A 22,141-nucleotide genomic window follows, 5' to 3' on the forward strand; every position below is an offset into this window, starting at 1 on the left:
ACATAAAAAAGGCCTGGGTCAAACTTTTCTGTTCATAAAATTAGAGAATTTTGCCTCAGTATTTTATAAAATGCATTATTTTGGATTTGAGATGGAGGCAAATCTGGTTCAAGTTTGCGCAATATGATTCACACAGCCTTGGTAGTTTACCACACTTATCACTTATTCGTTCAATCGCTGTCAACGTTTACACGTCATTTTCAAGAGTTATCTCTAAATTACTATGGCTTTTTGTGTCTTATTACAATGAATCTACGTAAAGTGAACTCGACAATCAATGTATTGTAAATATGTACCTATACTGCTCAGTATCCTGTAAATATTTCATTTTAACCCATTATAACCCAATTTTGCTTCTGAGTAACATAAAAAATGTGTGCATTTTCAGCTCTATTCAGGAAAAATTTAAACTACGAGTTCATTTGTGCTGTAAAGTTTAACGGCGAAGTATGTAGCTGCCACAATAATTATGATTGAGTAGAAACATTTTCACATTAGTAAAATGAGAAGTCTTGAAATTTATTTTCTCCCAGATGCAGCTCTGGGTTAGAAATGGTTAATAGCACTATTTCTAAATAGGCAGTACGAAAAAGACAAAATAGGAAAGGCCAGGATTTCAACCTGAATGGTAGGTCCACGCCCCACCAAGCCGGACCCCGGGGCCAATAATCTTGGAAATCGTTCTCTAATATAGGTAATAAATGAATGTTTTATAAATTGACTCCTAAATACTTACAGATCTTACCAGATAGAGCTCCGATCCATAGTAAATATGTAGCTGCCACAATAATTACGATTGAGTCGAAAAATTTCAAATTTGAAAATGAGAAGTATTTAATTTCTCCCAGAAGCAGCTTTGATTTAGAAAGAGTAAATAGCATGAGTTCGATGTAGACAATAAGAAAAAGACAAAATAGAACCGGTCCAGAGAGAATCATACGCACTCTTAATTCCTGAGTTTAAATCATGACTGCTGAGTCAATTTATGACTTCATTTGTTTCGGTTTATTCTTCGGTTATATCGTTCTCTCCGTATCGACTATCGTTCCACCGGTTCGATCGCAGTCGGATTTGAAACGCAGCAATGAAGGTCTATTGTGGGTCGATGGGAGGCTAGGAACGGCTCTTCAGCGGAGATAAGAATGCACAGATAGGAGGACGACGCCGCGACGGTGTATGACTCCGGGAAAAATATGTGCCCAGGAGGACGGACGGGTGATTGCTTGCCAAGAAAGAGGGGAAGACGTTTTGAGGAGGGGGGTACAGGGGGAAGGGGTCTTAGGAGATGTGAGCAAAGAAGGGAGGAGAGAGAGCCAAGATGGAGACGGAGATGAACTGAGAAGATTGGCCCGAAGCTTCCGAGAATCCTTGGACGTTGCGGACCCGAATTTTTATTCTTTCCCGAGAGTAGCCAAACATGGGCTCTGCGGCTTCATCGGTCACCTAATCCTCCCATCCTTGGGCTTAATCGTGGAACATTCTGTCTAAATGTGGGTCCCTTCTCCTCCGAGGGTTGCTGAGCTGCATTCTTACTTTCATTTTATCAGAAAAAAGTCTCGTGCTAATGATGACCTGTTATTTTCCACACATTGTTTGTCAATGGTCCCATGGGTACAAGTTTGTATCGGTACAATGCCTTAACAAGATGTACGCGTTTCGGCTTTGTGTACCGGAACGCGTCGTAAGCATTAAATTATTGTATAAAAGTGCAACTACCATTTATTTCAACTCATTGTTTATTTAATCCAATCGATTTCGACTCATACCATATCATGTCCAACCTTTGCCCTATCACCAAGTCATACTCGATATATTTTGCTGCAATGCATTACTAACAACGCATTACATCCAAAATGACGTATTGCTTTCCAGGCGAATAATGTGGGTAAGCTCTTCTAGGGATTCCCACCGGGTTAATTTCATTCCCGAGTCGGAGGTCGAAACGTTGGCCGTTATGGATAAATTAACCCGGTGGGAATCCCGAGAAGAGTTTACCCACAGCTCATTATATATTGAAATCAATATCTTTCAAGAAGTATTGTATCACATACTGTCTTGAGTTCACCTTTGTTAGGCTTGTTTCTTTCACAAACTGTTGATTGATGGAATGATCTCCGAAATTTGAGACTTATAATAATGTGAGGGGAGTTTTGCTGAAATTGAGAAAAGATGAGGCTAAAATTAAACTTTGGAGACAATTTTTTATGCAAGAAAAGTGCATTAAAATTCATTAATCTTCGCCTTATCACCAAGTTATACCCAATGTATTTCGTTGCAGTGCATTGCTAACAGCTCATTAGATATTGAAATCAACGTCTTTCAAGAAAAATGTTTATCAAGCTTTGTTATGCATAAAATCGTATATTTACAGTGGATAGCACCTAGTAAAAGATTAAATTGTTGTCTCGGGGGAGAAAAAACTAAAAAGTGAAAATGATCATGTGCCCTTAATCGATTTTAAATTATCGCTCGGCAATGGTAAGAGATGATTGGATAAAAATGGTTTCATGCGGGCACATTACCTCTATTAAAGGCCGTTTTACACGGTACATGGAATTGCGCAATCTGATGTACGTGCGAAGGCGCAATCAAAATTGCGTCGTGTAAAGCGGTGAAATGCTAGAACACATGCGAGAATGCGTGGACGCAAGATGGCAAAATAGCCCATGTTCTAATTTCGTTCATGCATTCGCGCAATTCCACGCCATTTTAGAAATTAATACAGCTCTAACCTGCGCAATTCCGTGTACCGTGTAAAACGGCCTTAAGAATATACATATGATGGATTTAAAGACTCCCTATCAAGCAAACTAGTTTTTAGGTATGTCTGATTTTTCCAGAGATACAGCGGCATGGTTAATGCTTGCTTGCGTCACGCATGCCATTGTCTAAAGTGAAAAACATATTCATGAACGAGAGAAAAACCAACCGGTACAAAATTCATGTTTTTCTGGACCTGAATTGAATTTTTAGACTTGCTTTATCTTTCTGGCATGTGGTGTATACTTTAGTGTAAGGTAAGAAAGTACAGGGGAGAGAATCCCAGAGTCACCATTGTCTTGGTTCATACGAAATTTGCAAAGATTACAGATTAACGCCTCATACGACGAACGGGATGCTGTACTTCAACTACCCTTCACATAGCAATAGGTCCAAAGTCTGGTCAGTTTTTGAAAATTCTATCCCATTGCCAGGATTTCAACCTGGGTCCACGGAATAATAGGTCCACGCCCCACCAATCCGGACCCCGGGTCAAATAATCTTGGAAACCGTTCTCTAATATGGGTAATCAATGAATGTTTTGTAAATTGACTCCTAAATACTTGCAGTATGTGATTTTTATTGTTTATAGGTGTATACGGGCAGGGGAGGGTTTGTGCGCGTAATCCCCCAAGTCGAAATCGGTTTTCCATCGAGATCTTACGAGAAGGAGCCTCGATCCACAGTAAATTTAAATTAATTAGTTAAAAATTATTCCTAAAAAGTGCATTATGTCTACGTGCACAAAATGCATTCATTGTACCTATTCAAATTTGGCTAAGGTATCGCAAGCATACTATGCTTTCAAACCTGCCGCGTGAACGGCAGTGAAATTAACATCGAATGCTAAAATAGAACGCCATAATAAAAAATTCCCCTGGACCGGAAATCGAACCACGGACCTCTGGCTTTCCGAGCCACTGCGTCAACCATTACGCTTCCCGGGTTCTGAATTTTTCCGAAGTTCAACGGTGCTGGTCCATTACGGACGGCAACGCAAGGGAATACAAGATGTGATCAAAAAAGACCGGACTGATTTTATAACTTGTTTATTTAGACGGATGCAGCTTAATCGAACTTGTCACCCTCAAAGTACATGCCTTGGGTGACGACACACATTTGCTAACGTTTCTTGCACGACTCGAATCCTGCCTGGTTAGCAGTGGCGTAGCCAGGGGGGTCCGGGAGGTCCGAACCCCCCCCCCCCCCCGAAATATGAAAACACAATTATTTTCCTTCACAAAAGAAATCAAAATATTAAAAAAATCATGAATTAACAAAATATTCTTTAACAAATGAAGTTTTTTCGATTATTAAAAGTGTTTAAAATCCATCACTTAGTACCCTGTTTTTCAAAAATTTTCCCACCTGGTTTTGGAACCCCCCCCCCTCCCCCCCGAACAAAATTCCTGGCTACGTCACTGCTGGTTAGCCGCCTTAAGAATCCTCTTCAGGTCCGCTGAACAATAAGTAGATATTAATGTCCGCAATGGAGTCGAGTCGGTGCCATTCAAGGTTGGAAACAAAAAAAGTCTAATGGAGCCGCGCCTGAAGAGTAGGGTGGCTGCGGAATCACGGAAGTTCTGGTTTTGGCGGTAAACTCTGTCATGATCAGCGTGTGAGTCGGCGCGTAATCGTGGTGGAAAAGCCATAATGAAGGACGATGAGATCTCGTATGGGCTTCAAAGAAGTCACCACCGAAAGGTGAATCCAAAAGAAAGCCAAATGTCCCTGGTTTGATTCCCGGTCCATGGGATTTTTTTCTCGTGGCAATTAATGTAAATGCTATACTTTGCCCAACCAAAATAATTTAAAGAGAGGAAATCATCTGTAGACTATAATTTTCCGAAATGCATGTAATGGATATAATAGGGTGTTTCCTATTCTTTTTTCATTGCCTGAATCGAAAGATTATTACTCCTGGAGCACCTACGTATATCACGCTTTTAGATTTTTAAATGACAATATCTATTTTTCGCGATTAAATAAAAAGTGAAAATTTTCAAGCGCGCGAAATCGCGACGGCTAAGTATGAATGTTGGGAAAACCCCGTGTGACGTCGTTCCCGTTTTCCGCTGCCGCAAGTGAGGTGACCTTGGGGCGAGTCTTTGAGCGCTGATACGACGCAGGATGCTAGCAGGTAGCAGAGTACCCTTCTTAGCACGTAGCGCTTGGCTTAAATAAGGATTATTAATACCTTATCAAGCGAAGGAAACTTTCCAACCATAGGCAATTTTAATAGATTATTAAGAGACGTTTCCCTGAGCTCTGTGCCTCATGCATCCATTGGTAATCTCAGACGATGTAAAACTCCTATCTACTCGTACAGAAACTAGGTCCCTGTGACGTCACGTGGAGTGGCATCGCATGGGCGCCAATCTGGCCTTTTTCAAATGAGGCTAAATTGACCATTGCCATTCTTTTAAACTGGGATTTCTGAAACCAAATAATTTGTATATTATGAATACACTAATGGTGGGTAACGAATCGCAATAAATGACTTTCGTTTTCTTTGATGAAGGAAACTACCCGATTGTGTAACCCTTTAAGCAAAATTCATTGAATACATATTGGTATACTTATGCAATAAACTATTTTTTATAATAACCAGAGAAAATATGTAGGTAAAGGGCTGCAGAAAGAAAATGCTTCCTTTATGTACGCTGTACACTCTGTACACGTCCTCTGGACCAATTTTTTGGATGGAAGTTCTCATTGTAGATAAATAATTTCAAGGCTAGTAACCAGTCGCGAAGGGTGAAATATGCTTTGTTTTAGACCGGCCTTTGATGTTAAATTGAAGAGTTTGTAGGACCATAGCTTTTATAAACTCCTAAAAAATAAATGCTACGTAAATAACTCCAAATGAATACATCCTAGTAAATCAATCCCATGACGAAGGCAGTAAGGTGTACCTTACCGCTGTAAGCCTTTTCATAAGTAGAAATTTCAATTTTTTGTGTTTTTTGCCCATGTATCCGCTTCATATTCTGATTCACGAATGTGAGCACTAGATCTTCGTCTGAAGAGGTTGCTGAACGTGGGCAGCGATTTCCCAACCTTTCACTCTTATAGATGCTCGCAAATTTTTCCTTACCATCACCAATTTAGCGTCATTTGTTAATAAAAAAACTCGCTTATTTGGTATAAACTATGAAAGAACTCCATGTATCGAGAAGCATGCTACTTCAACAGTCTAAAAGGCAATTACTGTTCTTCAAAGACGTAAAAATCGCCATGGTTCAACTTCACGTCTCTCAGTTGAACCTCTTTATAAATGAGGAGATAACTACACACTAAAAGAGGTGGAGCTAACATTCAAAGATAGAATACCTGTCGACGCACGACTGCGAATTATGAGAAAGGGAAATCGTATATCTGGAGCCCAACACTGAATGGCTGATGATGGCACATTCCTCGTGACAACCTTCGCGACTGTCTCGAGATAAACCGTGCAATTGCGTACCACTGAGACTTGCTTTCATGCTCGCAAGATTTATTGAGAGCATTGTTCTGAGTGCGCAACTTCTAAACCTCCCTCGCGTAGAGCAATGAAATGCCATATTGTGGAGCATTTAAGTCGCTTACCATGTTTCATCACATTGCCAAGGGTCGGTCACTCATGACCGAATTCACGACTCGCTTAATTGATCCGGTGACTGATAAAACTGATCGGAAAACATTTTCATGGTGGAAAAACATTCTTATTTTTTATATTTTTTGCTTTGGAATAAATATCGAAATTTGGTTTAAAGTTGCTACCCTTTCAAACAGCTTTCGAGAGATGCCTATTTGTACATCGGCAGTAAAACGACATAGTGTTTGCACTATTTTGAAGAATGTATCATTCTCTCCCAAGAGTAAACATAGTAAGAGAAGGATTAAAGATAAGATGAACTGATAAAATACTCCGCTTCGCTAAGATCCATAAACTTTTTTAAATTTTAATTTTCGGTGGTGATCTTAGTCGCGAAACGTACTTATCCTATTTAGTTTTTTTGACTGCTTCATTTGCCATAAAATAAATAAATTTGGTCCAGTGTCCTCCTATTATATATTGTTTTGCTTGATTTATCCATCAACTTTGTCATTCAAGATCAATTTCTGTACAGTATTGAGTTTACGGAAGAATTAAATGGTGTAGTACTGAATACTATCCTGAGAGTAAAAGTTTAAAAATTATAAACTACCAATTCAAGGTCTGCGGCGAACTCTCGATGGCTCGTCTTCATCCTACTTCACTTTTCTCCAATTGCATCTTTGGAAATGATATTTTTTTAATATGGTCGAGTAATCACTAGTTTCATGCTGTGTCCTGCGAATTTTTAAAATCAATTTTGTCTATCAAGATCAATCTTAGCAAGAGATTTAGTCTTCCATCAGGCCAAGTTGTAAAATACTCAATATATCGCTCCGAAAAATTGGCTAAAATGTGTGAGTCATCAATTTTAGGTTGTCCTCTCTTAACCCCACGTAAGTTTTTTTTTCCCAGCGTGTCCCTTCCAAGCTAAATTTAAAAGTATGGTCAAGTAACCGCCATTCTGCGGTGCTTACTTTTTTCATCGGCTACGTGTTTCAAGATCAGTGTTGGTAAGAGATTTGAGTCTTCGAAAAGATAAACGCTCTATGTCGTCCCGAGTAAGTCCTAAAACTTTTAAAACATCAATTTTTTATAGTTATCGTAAAAATTCCCACCAATCATCCCACTTGTGTTTTCCCATCCCATTCGCCGTTAACTTTAAAAATGTGGTCAATTAACCACCTATTTTATACTAGGTCACTTGAATCATTTATTTTACCACAGCTTAACGATGCGACGGAATAATGATGAAAAAGAGCCGCGAACGGACGAAAACGTCGATGCTGGGGAGTTCGTGACAAAGAATAATTACTGCCGAGGCTGTAATTACGCGAAATGATGCACCCTCTGCAGTTAGCTCGGGTGGTCGGCTCGGTCAACCCTACAGCCCCTGCCCGTAGATAACCGTCAAATTTGGATCAATTTCTACCCCTGGTGGTTATGGAGCAGCGAGGCTCGAGTCGGCACAGTCGGGTTTCCCCGCCACTTTTGCCCTCCGCCTCTTGACATCTGATGAGCATATTCCGAAGGGCTACAAGGGGCGCATTCCGAGCGAAAAGATTTCTTTCCTGATACTTGTGAGTCATTAGGTAATAGGGGATTGTTACTTCTGGGGCTAGCCGCAGTGGCTGGGGTAGGTGTTGGCCTCCCACCACATGGGTCTGGGTTCATATCCTAAGCAATTTGAACATTTTTACTTTCTTTATGAAATTTTCATTGCCATCTGGTGAAGAAATTGAATTCAACCTACGTTTCGGGTTCAGACTCGTCGCCCATTCTCAAGGCTAGGGTCGATAGTTTGAAGAACTACCGTCTGCTGTATGGTATTTGAAGGAAGCGATAGACTGCTTATGTAATTAGCGCCATTAGCTAAGGGTGTGGAAGGAAGGGTGGAGAGAAACCCTGCGTCGGTATTAGCCTGTTCTTATTGAAAGGCGCCAAGGGTACTACGGCTAGACGTCCCATCCGACGGACGGAAAGTTGCACTTGAAATATCCTCCACACAGCATTCAAGCAGGGATTAGGCAGTCCCTGAAATTTCTCTGCAACCGCCGGGATTCGAACCCGAGCCCACGGGGTGGGAAGCCAACACCCTAGCCTCCACAACAACCCGATCCCCAGCGCTATGCCAGTAAAATCTTGTATATATTTTTTATCTCGTGTATCGTTCTTACAATTTGTCTTTATTTGCCTAAAATTAGCTTTGAGAATGGGCTAAGAGTTGGAGCGCGAAACTTCGGCTGAATTCAATTTTCTTATCTGGAAGCAAAGAAAAATTCAGAAGCAGCGAGCCCGAGAGAGTCATGAATATTATTCACCGGGAAAGTTTCAGATCTTCGCTTTCATTCCAATAAATAATGCTATAAACATTTTTACTTCCATTAAAATATTTGTAAATGAACTTCTAGAAAGCAAACAAATAAATGATACCATCCCATATATCGTGGAGTTAATTAGAACGTAAATTGAGCTATTGTGTGGAATAGTGAACGTTTAAGCGTGATCATCCAATACGTATTGTGGTAAACCTTGTCTACCATTACCAATGAGAATTTATGGGTAAAAGTTAATTTTGGTAAACTCTATCAATCGGTGATTTAAGCCGAAGGTTGGTTTAGACTAGCAAGGGTAAAACTCACCCCGGATTAAGCCACGGGCGTGTTAACTCCACACATTAATTGTGGTCAGAATTCCATAAAGGGTGACCGTGCCAACGAGGTGGCTGGTAAAATTCCTCCCCTTCCTGAGTTCCCGGGTTCAAACGGCGACGGAGGGGGAGATTTTCAGGGGAAAAAACCATCCCTACTTTGGTGCTGAGTAAAAGTAGGGTAGTTTCCATCATCAAAGAGAACGAAAGTCATTGATTGCGATTCGTTACCCACCATTACTGTATTCATAATATAAAAATTATTTGGTTTCAGAAATCCCAGTTTAGACGAATATTAATGGTCAATTTTAACCGCATTTGAAAAAGGCCAGATTGGCGCCCATGCGATTCCACTCCACGTGACGTCACAGGGACCTAGTTTCTATACGAGTAGATAGGAGTTTTACATCGTCTGAGATTACCAATGCAGGCATGAGGCACAGAGCTCATGGAAACATGCCTTAATAATCACTTATTAAAATTGCCTATGGTTGGAAAGTTTCCTTCGTTTGATAAGGTATTAATAATCATTATTTAAGCCAAGCGCTACCTGCTAGCGGGTACTCTGCTACCTGCTAGCATCATGCGTCGTATCAACGCTCTAAGTCTCGCCCCAAGGTCACCTCACTTGCGGCAGCGGGAACCAGAACGACGTCACACGGGGTTTTCCCAGCATTCATACTTAGCCGTCGCGTTTTCGCGCGCTTGAAAATTTTCACTTTTAATTAAATCGCAAAAATAGATATCGTCATTTTAAAATTTGAAAGTGTGAAATTCGTACTCCAGGAGTAATAATCTTTCGATTTAGGCAATAAAAAAATTATAGGAAACCACCCTATTTGGGTCCGTCAAATGGGACATAGAGCCGTGGTCCTTAGGTCACCTTTCGTTTAACTCTGACTCAGGGTTTCCTCTCCAAATCTTCCTTCTTCCCTCTCCCGTGGTGCAGAGAACTGTCACTGTCGCCGTTATCCTCAAAACACCAAGTAATACCGACAGACTTGTGAGCGTGTCGATTGGTTTTTGGCATTTTGCATTTCATGTGTGATCCTAGTTCGTGGAATAATATTTGAGTTTGAATTCTTCTTTACTTTCATTAATATTTCCTTTTTTATATTTATTTATAGATTTAACTTACATTAATTAGGTTTTCGCGCGTTTTTATCACATTTTCGGCCAATGTGATATTATTTTACTTTAATATTCTTAGCTGCACCAACCAACAAAAAAACCCGATGTGTTTTGCTATTATGTAAAAGTCGCAATCCCATGACCAAAGAGAAAAGTGCGAAAATATAATGTATTAAGTTTTATTGCCCTTTTTGGACAGAATTTCTCCGCATACTCAGGTGATGGCACAAATCCGCTGCCAAGAGACAAATTACCATGATGTAGTACGGAATATGAGCGATAGAATATGAAAAAGGGTATTGGCTTCTTTGTCTATCGACAGAACTATCGGTGTTAGTACCGTACACAGATTGCATATTTGTGGGGGACAGGATCAATATAAGGTTAGGTAATTTTAAATTAGGACATTCCCATGATATTTTATATTTAAAATAAATCTGAAATTTAAAAAGTGTAGCTGTGATAGTATAATGATAAATTATAATGATAGATGCATAGGGTGGGCGGTGGACAGCTTGAAGGCGAACATTTTTCGTAATTTTACGGTGGGGGTAGGCGCCCTCTCCCCTCTTTCTAAACGTCCCCGATTACTGGATAGATTCGGTTTCAAATCCGGTATGGGAAAATATTTTAATGCCAAATTAAAACTCTTACGATTTTGTCCTGACACACTAAACAGAGTAGATGTTCCGTCCTAGCAATTGTAAGAAGTAAAACTTAATAGGGTATTAATTAACCTGATGAAGGCCAGGGGCAGATTTAGGAGGGGGAAATTACAGGAGCTATGACCTTCTCAAATTTTAACAAAAAAATTATTTTATTAGTTTTATAGCTTTTGCATCCTTCAAATTGTTCAATTTCATATGTTGTTAAAAATATAAATGAAATTTCCGTCTACAAATAGCATCAAAATAAGTATTCTACAAAATATTACACGGGAGGACACCCCTCTCTCCCTTTCTTTAGTATTTCATACTCTCCGGACCCAGGCCATCACCGTCCCCCAAATCTAAGGCTCAATCCGCCCTTGATGAGTGGTCAAGGATATAACCTAGTATCCACGGAGACAGGGACAATGACGATGTCCAAAAAAATTTATGGGCTAATGAATATAATTGATTTTTTTAACTGCCACAAATTCTTACCTACCAATTTTTGGCTCAATTTTCACCATGAATTCCCCTGTGAAAAGCTCTACTTAATGGCGTACATTGGCCTTATTTCCCACGGCAATTCATCGGAGTTAATGGTGCTGGATGTTAGGCCGGAAAGCCTTAGGTCCGTGGTTCGATTCCCGGTCCAAGGGAATTTTTCCCATGGCAATTATTGTGAACTACACCGCCATTAATGCAGCTGGTTCGAAATTTATCACTTTCCCTATTTGTTCACAACAAAAGTTTCGTCGATGCATTGCGGTCTCCCCCAGAAAAATCCCCTATTACGCCACTTTCTTTACTTTTCGCCGCAAAATGTAACTGTCTACCCCGTTAAGAATTATTATCACGGTGAGAGAGTATGAGATAAGTAGATATGAGATAAGCAGAAGTCAGCACAACTTAGTGGGCCACATTATGAGGCACAATGGCCTGATGAAGACTATCGTAGAAGGACAGGTGGAAGGGAAGAAAGGCAAGGGACGGCCCCGAATGAGTTAAATAGGACAGGTTATAAAGGATGTAAAAGAGAAGAAATACATAGCTATGAAAAGGCTAGCGGATAGAAGAGAGGAATGTAGAGCTACGTTAAACCAATTTGACTAATTATGATGATGACAGCAAAAAAAAAGAAAAGTAATAAATTTGAGCACTTACTTCAATGATACCTCGAGTGACTACCCTGAGTCATAAATACTCGTGTATTTTACATCGCCATGCGCTGTGATCCCACATTATTCATTGAAATATTAAATAATGATTCACCAGTTACTTACATTTTTATAATAAAAAACTTTATCTTTTATTTCCAAACCATATGCAAGATTTACCCAAATTGTTAATACAGCCTTAGCGGAAGAATTGAAGGTTGAGTCTGGAAGATAAACACAGAATGCGTAAATTACTTAGCTACACGTTCAATTAGGACAGTTGATTTTTTTTATTTTTACCAGTAGCCATATATGTTGGTATCACCGAATAGAAATTCCAAATGTGTAGGTCATATTTCACTAAATGAATGATATAAAGTCCTATCATTTGGATATACCTACTTTAAGCCCATGACTGCTCGCACTATACGGGTACCCGCAGGTTTGCGTTGATAATTTTCATGCATGCATGCATTTCCGAATTAATCGACAGGATTTCCTCAGCCAATATGAAGCACATAAGTGCCGCAATATTAACTATTGAGTTAAATCTGAAAGAAATTCAGTTATTCATATTATGAGCCTCCATAATGGAATCTTCATTCACTCCTTCAGTTTAAGAGATTTTGAACGTCGTTGAATTGGCCAGAAAGTTTCTGGTGGTGATTATTAAAAATTTGAATGTATTAGTACTTCACTTACGAAGGCAAGGACTTTAAAATAAGACGTGTAAGTTTGAAGAGAATTCGAGAAAAGAAGATTGGGACGAAGGCGATTAGGATGTTGGATGAGCCAAAGGTATTAAATAAATACTAATATACTAAGGTACTTTGAAAATACGGCTTTTTGGAAAATACATACGTGAAATTTAACGGCCAATACCTGAATCACAGCGCCGCATGATAATCGCAGTAATTAAATGTGACTATGAATGGCATACTACATTTATGCCATGCGATTTCACGGCTACATTTAGCCAGGCGCAAAGATTTTATAGTTCCTAAAAATTATCCCGAAAATTTTAAGAATAATGGTAACACAAATATTACAAAACTATGCGTAGTTATTTTTTTATATTCTATGTTTTTAAACATTGTCATTGTCACGACGTGGTGAGACACCGAATTCAAGCATTTTGACTTTGGCGCCTGTGCTTCGACCCTCTGGCGGGGATATCCAGTAGTATGAATGTTGTTTACTGTTGTTTACGAATCGCGAATCGTTTGAGTGTGAAATTTGATCGTGTTTTCACCCTTATCCCCTTATTATGTACTGAGCAGCATTGGTAAGAATAGGGAAAAGGAATTCGTTCCTAAGTTTTAATCTTTACAGTTTCGTATCAGTCTAATCAGGCTGTATCCATTTTAATCTTCCTATTTTGAGAGTACTCTACGTCGCTGTCGCTGTAAATTGTTATCTAGTGATTATTAATAGCAATGATAACATGTTTTTTTGTTAAAATACTATGTTTTCACCCCTAATTCAATAGGACCCATACATGTGTATGGTAAATTTGTTGCGCAGCCTCTTATTCGCAATTTTTTGTTTCTTTTTCATGTTGGTGCATCTTGTGACGACAGTGTGTAACTTTGTGGTCCACGATCGTTGTTTGAAGACGGTAGTCTCCCCTTGCTCCAGTATCGCTGCAAATCTGATAAAGGTAAGAAGCATATTTATTTTCCTGTCCTGTGCCTGAGAAATGTTGGAATTGGTCACCTCCAGCGACATAAATTTCATGATGCGGTCGTTTAGGTTGTGTAATTGGCGCATTCTTCTTATTGATAGTATAGAGTACGGTGTAGCGAATCATTTGTCATGATGGATGATTTTTTAGATTCTAGTGTTTTTCTCTACATTGATGCACTTCCTGATGCTGGTGGCTTTTGGGTGGCAATAGATTCCAGCCACGGTTCCGTAATATTCCCCAACTGGTAGCTCTCTTAATTCCTGAACAAATCTGGAAATTGAGTACTGTGTATGCTAGACTTATTGCCCCTGTTGCTCGCTGTCTGTTCACTGAGTGTATACATCCAATATATTGAGTAAATGTCTTCAATTCCCTATCCATTGAATGATGGCAACTTTTATATTGGGAGAAACTAAGACTAGTCTGATATTGTTACATTTTTTTATGTCTCCCCTTTTTTTGTTGAAAGTGCTACCTCTTTGGACAGTTAACTCTCAGCAGAAAGCTTAGCTTCCTGACTTAAGTAGTCACTGGACTTTGCTGGATTTCCTTTGCTAAAATCCTTGGCATAACATATCACAAAGCATACTGCGGTAGAAAATCTTTTATAACGTATATATTTACTCGATTCAATACATTGTAGGTGATGACTTAAGTGGGTAGCATTGGACACCAGGCTTTGGATGGTATGATTGATGGATAAAATCAGCAAATCTCAAAGTATTAGTAGTGAGACATTTTTGATACTGATCGTTATTTTACGTATATGTTCAGTAATGTGCTTCTCAGCTTTTGGCTTTTATAGATGGCTATCTTTTTATATCCCATTAAATCATCACTATATTAATTATGAGATTAACAGCAAAGATTGTTCTTATGAGAGAGCATTTACAAAGTTTCAAAAAAAATCTTAGAGATATTTAGTACTTCAGCAGGAATGTTTCAAAATAATTTCATTTAAATCGTCATTCATAATTATTGGACAAAAATCCAAAGGTTGGTGTCATATAGCTTCTGATTCCTTGCACCTATTTGCTAACCTTTTCATGTTTATGTGTACAATTTCTTTTCCTTTACACCCTTCTTCTATACCTAATCTGTTAATATCATATTAGACTCTTCCTTAGCTTATCGTGATGTCTACCTCTCCCTCGACAATTGTCTTTATATGGCCATCATGCCAAATACGAGCGTGCTGCACCCGCTCCCAGTGGGCTTCCCCCGCTCTTTTCAATGCAGGTCCACAGAGAGATAGGCACGTTTCTAATTTTAAAATGTAGAAAAAAAAGGTAGGGTCTTATGTACAAATTAAATTGGAATGTTCATGTACAAATTAAGGTCAGAGGACCTCTTTAAACACAACATTGGAAGTAATTACACTATCCTCTGTTAAACGCACATGATGACTCATACTTAAGTATCAACAGAAGGCTTGAATGTGGAATCAGCCGCATTTTGATAAAAGTTATTCAAAGAATGCGAGATATTGTTGCAAATGAACAAGTGTATCAGTTTGTGCGCCGTTAACGTCAGGAATATTTACCGGTTTTTTCAGTTATTTAAAACACAATTTTAGGAAACAATAGCAATATTTAGGAAGTAAGATATGCCATCGCATGTTCTCTGATAAATTCTGTGCATTTTGGTACCTCACTTGTAGAGTTTGGTTGCGTATAAGTTGAGAAAAAGGTATCTACACAGTAGAAATAATATCGAAGAAGATTGTGACACATGAAGTTATTCAATCATCTTATTACAGTTTTCAGTAGACTTCCCTCACTCCCTCTCTTGTTAATACTTCCTCATGACTCTTTTGACCTATTAATGTCTACTTCATTCGTCTCAAGCATCACATTTGAATTGATTTCACTCTCGACTTTTCCTCTGCTGTCATCCATTCCTCTCTGTTGTAAAGAGATACCCTCCAGATTTAATTGTTGGTGAAAATTTTCCTTTCTAATATCCTTTTATTCCCAGTTGTAAATAAAGTCTTCTTCTTGTTGATTGCCTTCCTCACTCGGGCTATTATATGGGCTGTTTAATTCTTGCTTTGTCTGTTACTGGGCTGCCCAAGTGAAGGAACACTTTCACCAGTGCACATTAAATTTTGGCAACTTTTCTCTGCTACACATCTTTTTGTTTTTCTTGAGCCTAGTTCCCATAGTGATATAATATTCAGCTGTAAATAGTCCTTTCCATTAGTATTTATTTTGATATTTTTCATCCTTTACTGTTTCTGCTAACACTGTGTAATATTTGGACTGAGGAAAGCACAACCACAACGTTGACATTTCAGAGTTTGATTGCGCCCAACCTGGTGCTCGTGCACCTGCTTATTCTAACAGGTGAACAATGAATTTCTTAATTTGTACATGTATGTACATGACATTCCTTTCCTCTAAGGGAAAAAACTAAAAAAGGGAAAAAGAGAAAAAAAATTCCTCATATAAAATTTACAGTTCCAGTACCACCTTTGCCCTTCACTTCTTTGAAGGGTACCTGTTGCACCTCACACTCATTTTTTATCCAATTTCCACAATAATTTGAGGTGGAAGGAGCATTTGGACAGATTTTCCTCTACCCAAGTGATGTCTTGCTCCTACATCAATACCCCACTGAATCCTGTAACAGTGGATGCTGGAAGGGCTTATTTGACCTCCCAATTTTGAAATTCTTGCAATTCTCACTGTCCTGTCCTGTTCTATTTGTCCCAAACTCCCTTATTTTGTTCATATGGCAGTGGTACAAGCATCCCTCCACCATTCTCACGACATATTTCCTGGAACCCTTCACTTCTATAATTATTCCTTCCTACCATTTTTGAGCACCCTTATTGTTCTGGTGAACGATTACCCTATCTCCAACCAAGGGGAGATCTCATCACACCCCCACAGTAGGCTTGTTGATGTTCTGTCTGTTTTTTCTGTATTGCAGCTGTGAAACTCAGTTTAATACGCTTTAGCATTGTTCTCAATGTGGGACCAAACAACAATTTCCATGGTGTTTCTCCTGTAGTGTCATAAGATGTGATCCTCATGGTTTAAAGGAAGTGAGGCCATGCAATATTTAATGGTACTCTAGCCTCATTCATAGTTTTTGTTTTATTTTTAAAAGATTTTATTAAATTTTCTGCTGCCATTTTGGTGGAATTAGTGTATCTTAGTGTGTAGGGTGATAAGAGAAAAAAGGGAATGCTCCACTGCAGTCATTTTGCAGAATTCTTTAATCATAGAATAGTTGATGTGAATGGAGAACCATTATTATCTGTTACTATTGGCTCTGGCTAGCCAAATATTGAAGATATTCACCTTCCAATTTTGTTGTATTTCTTTCACCCCTCCATTTCTCAATTCTTTAGTCTCAGGCCACTTTGTGCATGCATCAACATGTACCAAGAATATTTTACCTATAAAGGGACATTCTAAGTCTATTTGACGTCGGTACCATGACCTTTCTGGTCACTCCCAACACTTCAGTGGTGCCTTCTATGGCATAAGTTTATGTGCAAGGCAAACCATACAAGACTTTGCAATTGTTTGTACATCCTTATCTATATTTAGTCACCATATCTGTATCTAGTCACCATATCTATATATAGTCTGGAAAAATATTTAACCTTGACCATGCCCATGTGTCCAGAATGAAGTTCATGCAATGTTTTTTTTTTCACTGACTGTTCAGACCATTTTTCCCCACATTAAACATCCCATTTCAATTTTTAACTCTTTCATTTTGTGGTGAACTCATTCAGAGGTTTGTGATCATTTCGCAAAATGAACTGTCTACCCTACAAGGACATTGTGAATTGCTTAATTTCAAAAACTAATGCCAAGGCTTCCTTATCAATCTCGGAATAGTTCTTTTCAGTGGTGCTCAATGAAAGCAATGCAAATGCCATTGATCTCTCAACCCCATTTGGGTAGGCTTACCTGATGACTGTTCCCAACCCATTAAGGGAATCATCACATTCCAAAATGAATAGATATTAGTGAAGTTAATCAAAGTGAACCAAGACCTTGATAGTTATAATGGAGTCCTTCACTCTTTGCAAGGCTGTCTTGGATTCCTCCTACCACTGCCATGCAACCTCTTTTTTCAGTAGCCTACATAATGTCACATGTTCACAACAATACATGACAACACGGTGGCCAAATCAGGCAAGATTTTGAAATAATATTCCACTAAACCAAGAAAGGACCTTTGCTGAGATACACTAATTGGCTCAGGTGCATTTACAATAGCTGCAGTGTTTTTGTTAGTGGCATGAAGACCTTCCTTATCAATTTTATGACCCAGGAAAACTACATGCTCCCTCATAACCTTGAATTTGTCTCCCAAAGAACACAACCTTTCCAGCACCATATGCAAGTTTAAATGATGCTCACCATCATAGTAATATCATCACTAATATCAGCAATGCCATTTAATCCCTGCAACATCTGATCCTTAGTTCTTTAAAAAAACTGCAGAAGCTGATGCTATCCCAAAAGGAAGCCTACTGTCTGTATAGACCTTGGTGTGAATAAATTGTAAAGATTTCTTGGGATATATTGTCCAACTGCTGCTATTCAAATCCATTGGATAAATCCACGGTAAAGAAGTTTTTCCCTCCTTGTAACTTGGTGAACAGCGCCTAAACTCTAGGCAAGGGATATTGCTCAACTTCCAAAGAAGGATTTACTGTAATTTTTAAATCAGCAGAGATTCTTACTGATTCATCCCTATTCCATACAGGGGCAATGGGAATAACCATTCTTTGAATTATACCTCATAAATGACACCTAAATCTATCAACCTGTCCAACTCCTTGTCTACCTTGCTCTTTAGAGCAGAAGCCAATGACCTGGGGTGGCAAAATACTTGGTTCCCCCATGCTTCAAATGCAACTTAATGTTGCCACCTTTGAGCAGCCCCAAACTTCCATGACACAACTCAGAAAAGTTGTCCTGGACCCGGCCCACTTTTGTCAAATTTCTTTCTCTCATCTACTTAACTGGTAGACAGCACCCCAACACTCTGAGCCTGCCTAATATGGGTAGACTTCCGTTTCTTACAACAAATAATATAAGATCATACTGTGTACCCTGAAAAATTACCTTGCCCAATATTACTGGCCTTATAATTTCATTTGTGTACAGCATTAGCTTGAAAATTGCCTGGCAAAAGGCCAAGTGTTTGAACCTTTTCAGATATACTTGGTGTGACACATCCGTGATGGCTGAACATTAGTCAACTTCCATGGAGATTAGCTGAATCTCTATTTTTATGTCTATCAGCCAAGGTCCATTGTCCCTGTCAACAAAACTCGTACATTAAACAAATAAAAATAATCATCAACAATCAAACATGCATTAGCACCATTTAGTTCACTAATGCTAGCAATTTTAAATCCATTTGTATTCTTCTGTATATTTCTTTCTGTGCTACGACAATTTTATCTTAAATTCCCCAATAGTATAAAGTTTGTTCCTTACACATACTTGCATTATTACAGCATGTAGCCTTCAACTGTCCTTTTGTTTTACATTTGTTTCGCTAAGCACTTATGAACCTGCAGGTTGTGTTCCAGTATCCCTCTCTCCCACAGCAGTAACACATTCCTTTCTTCTGGTCTGATGGTGAGTGATTTTTATGCGCAGCTGGCACACTTCTCCTGGATGCAACTCTGTAAACTTCAGCTTCCTCTTCATCCAGAGTGTACTTCATGAAATAATGCTTTCACCATTAGTTTCAGATATATTTTCCCCATGTGACTTCCGTTCTCAGAGGTGTTGGAAAACTCTCGGTCCATTCATCTTGAGCAATTGGCAGCATTTTGAGTTGCCTTTTTTACTGGCACCCACCAACTTCACTGCCTCCACAAACTTCAATGTCCCACCCTCTATGTACAATGCTCTCACTGTATCTTTCTCTTTGAAGATCCAAAACTAGTTGGTCCCACAATTCTTGATCTAGAAACTCTCTGTATTTACAATATATTGAAGCATTTAGGAGGTGTGTGGCAATCTCGCCGACTGACTCATCTCTATAATGATGCGTCTATAGAAATGTATGTCTTCCGGCAAATATTGATCACTCTGGACTGAAATTCCGCCTCAATACTAACAAAAGCTCTTCAAAATTTAGGTCCACAGGCTTCCTTGGCTCACAGAGATCATGTAATTTGCCATGGGTAACTTTTCTTATGGAATACGCAAAAACTACCTTCTTCTTGGTCTCATGTACATCATCCTTCCCCAAATCATTTACTATGAATTATTGCTCGTAGTATTCTTCATATGACTTCCAGAAGTCCTCTCCCTCCACAGTGGATTCCATAAAATTTAGCATCCTCGTCGCCACTGTAATGCATGTGGACTGAGGAAAGCACAACCACAACGTTCACAATTTGGCATCCGACTGTATGCAATGTGGTACTTGTGCACACGTTTATTTCGACGGATAAATAATGAAGTTCAGAGCTTACTTACATACGTATGTATGCAACTCACATAATTTGCCGACTGCTATGTAATTAGCAACTAGCTACATGTTAACTTTTCCCCATGGATATTCTCTACAGAAAACTTAGTAGGGATTTTGTTGTTTATTGCCTTGGTATGCATAATGAAAATTACAGGGGATGGGGCTCAATTTTGTCTCACTCCTTTCCTTACCCTTGCTTCTACACTGTTAATTGCCACTCAGCCAATTTATCACAGGTTTTTGGTTTTTTACTTGTACAAACTAGGTTATTTTCCACTCATTGTAGAGCAGTCAAAGTTCTTTCAAAATCCTAACGAAATAAATCCTAAAATAAGGTGCTAAGTTCCTAATTCAATCAGTGGAAATCCTTCTCTCAGTCCATAAATACTGTTAATGTTGGTTTGCTCTTTTGCATTCCTTTATAAAGGAGCAGCCTGAGGGTGAATATTGCTTCTCTTGTGTCCTTGCTTTTCGTAAATGTGAATTGAAAGCTATCTGGAAACCCTATTATTTTTCGTTTTGGCTGTGTAATCAATGTCTTCTATATTTAATGGGAATACATAATCTTTGACTGTGGTCATACCTCTGTGCAGACAGCTCTTCTCTTCCTTCTCCTTGACCTAAATCCCTTCCATATGCTATGTATAGTTTTCCTTTATGAAATTTATTTTTTTAGTATGTTATTAAAGATAATAATAAATGATAAGCCTTAGCATTTAAGTTGTATAGTAAAATTTTGGTTTATTTTTACACCTTTGAAAGGAAATTGATTCTTGTAACAGCTTTGAAGTAAAAGATTCTAAACCTTTTATTTGTAATTGATGTACATTTATGCTCTGGATATACATTTAGTATGTAAATTATCATTTATACTATTGAATTGACAATTTGTGACAATAATGAATACTCATTGGGTGCTATATAAAGGCCTGGAAGCAAATGCGAAACCTATACTTTCTCCCATTCAGTCCCCTTGATCATATGAGTTCATGTTTGGAGGCAACTAGAAATAGGAAGTGGCCAACTGCAGCTGTTTTCCCAGCATTTGCATTTCTATCTGACGTTTGGCTCTCTGCCTTAACTGCCTCAAACAATCCCATCAGCAAGAAGCATTGGGGCAGCAGTGGGTATAAGGATGTGAGAAGTGGTTTTCCCTTGAGTGAATGCTATTGTGCCCATGGACTGCTCGGTGGTCATGCGGCTGGCCACCTCAGTTCATCCCTGACCGCTGAGATTTGGTCTCTGAGAAAATTATGCTTTGTGGACATTTGGAAATATTCAGGTCATGTTCTCTCTCTCTATCTCTTGCATACTCTTGCAGAGGCATCCACAAAGATTTCGATATCATGACTACTTGCAGGCCTCTTGTGTAAGGTTGCATTACATTTCAATTTTGCATTCAAGTTTGGCTCTTATAGTACCTACACATTCTCTATGATTGATTTTCCTCAATACCATGACCAAATCTATAGTTTATATGTTTATCCATTCATAAAACCCCCATTATTATCCGCCTTTTTGAGATCGGTTAATATGCTTTGAAGTATTTCCTGATCATCATTGGCCTATTTTGGACAGATCAAAAATGAACTAGTGAAATGTCATTCTCCATTGGGTTTCGGTATCTTTATTTTTTATGCATAATTGATGTGCAAACCTTCTAATAAATTAGGAATAAATGGCTTTCACTGCTTTCTTCTCATTATTTTTATTCTTCCGTTGACATTGGCTTCACCATGAAGCATAAGCCCAGCCTATGTTGCATTTTATTCCCTAATAAAAGAAGGCTACATAATGCTTCATCTCGCTTTTTCTTCCGGCTATCTTTTTACTATGACTCTGAAAAATTAGTATTGTAGCAAAAGTTTCTCTAGGAAAGTGGTTCCATTTTGAAACAGATGTTTTAGATTCTAATCCGCATTCCTTATCTAGGAGACCTTAAATTTTTCTTCATATTTTTAGAATATTCCTGGTACTGTTATCCAGTTTTTTTAAATTTGTTTAACTTATTGAAAAACCATGTCTTTCGTTCAACACATTAAATAAAGATGAGGAAGAATAGGCTCT

At 38.7% G+C, this 22,141-nt stretch overlaps 1 protein-coding gene across 4 annotated transcripts in view; it reads left to right on the forward strand.

Annotated features, from left to right (window-relative positions):
- Positions 1 to 22,141, forward strand: part of LOC124164529 (diacylglycerol kinase theta) — a 239,081-nt gene that overhangs the window by 152,906 nt on the left and 64,034 nt on the right. For all 4 annotated transcript variants that reach the window (XM_046541887.1, XM_046541886.1, XM_046541888.1 and 1 more), the window contains exon 2: positions 13,503 to 13,582. In XM_046541887.1, coding sequence (XP_046397843.1) covers positions 13,503 to 13,582 — 80 coding nt within the window. The remainder of the gene's footprint in view (positions 1 to 13,502; positions 13,583 to 22,141) is intronic.

This window comes from Ischnura elegans, chromosome 8 (genome assembly GCF_921293095.1).
Source record: "Ischnura elegans chromosome 8, ioIscEleg1.1, whole genome shotgun sequence".
NCBI classification, from domain to species: Eukaryota; Metazoa; Arthropoda; class Insecta; order Odonata; family Coenagrionidae; genus Ischnura; species Ischnura elegans.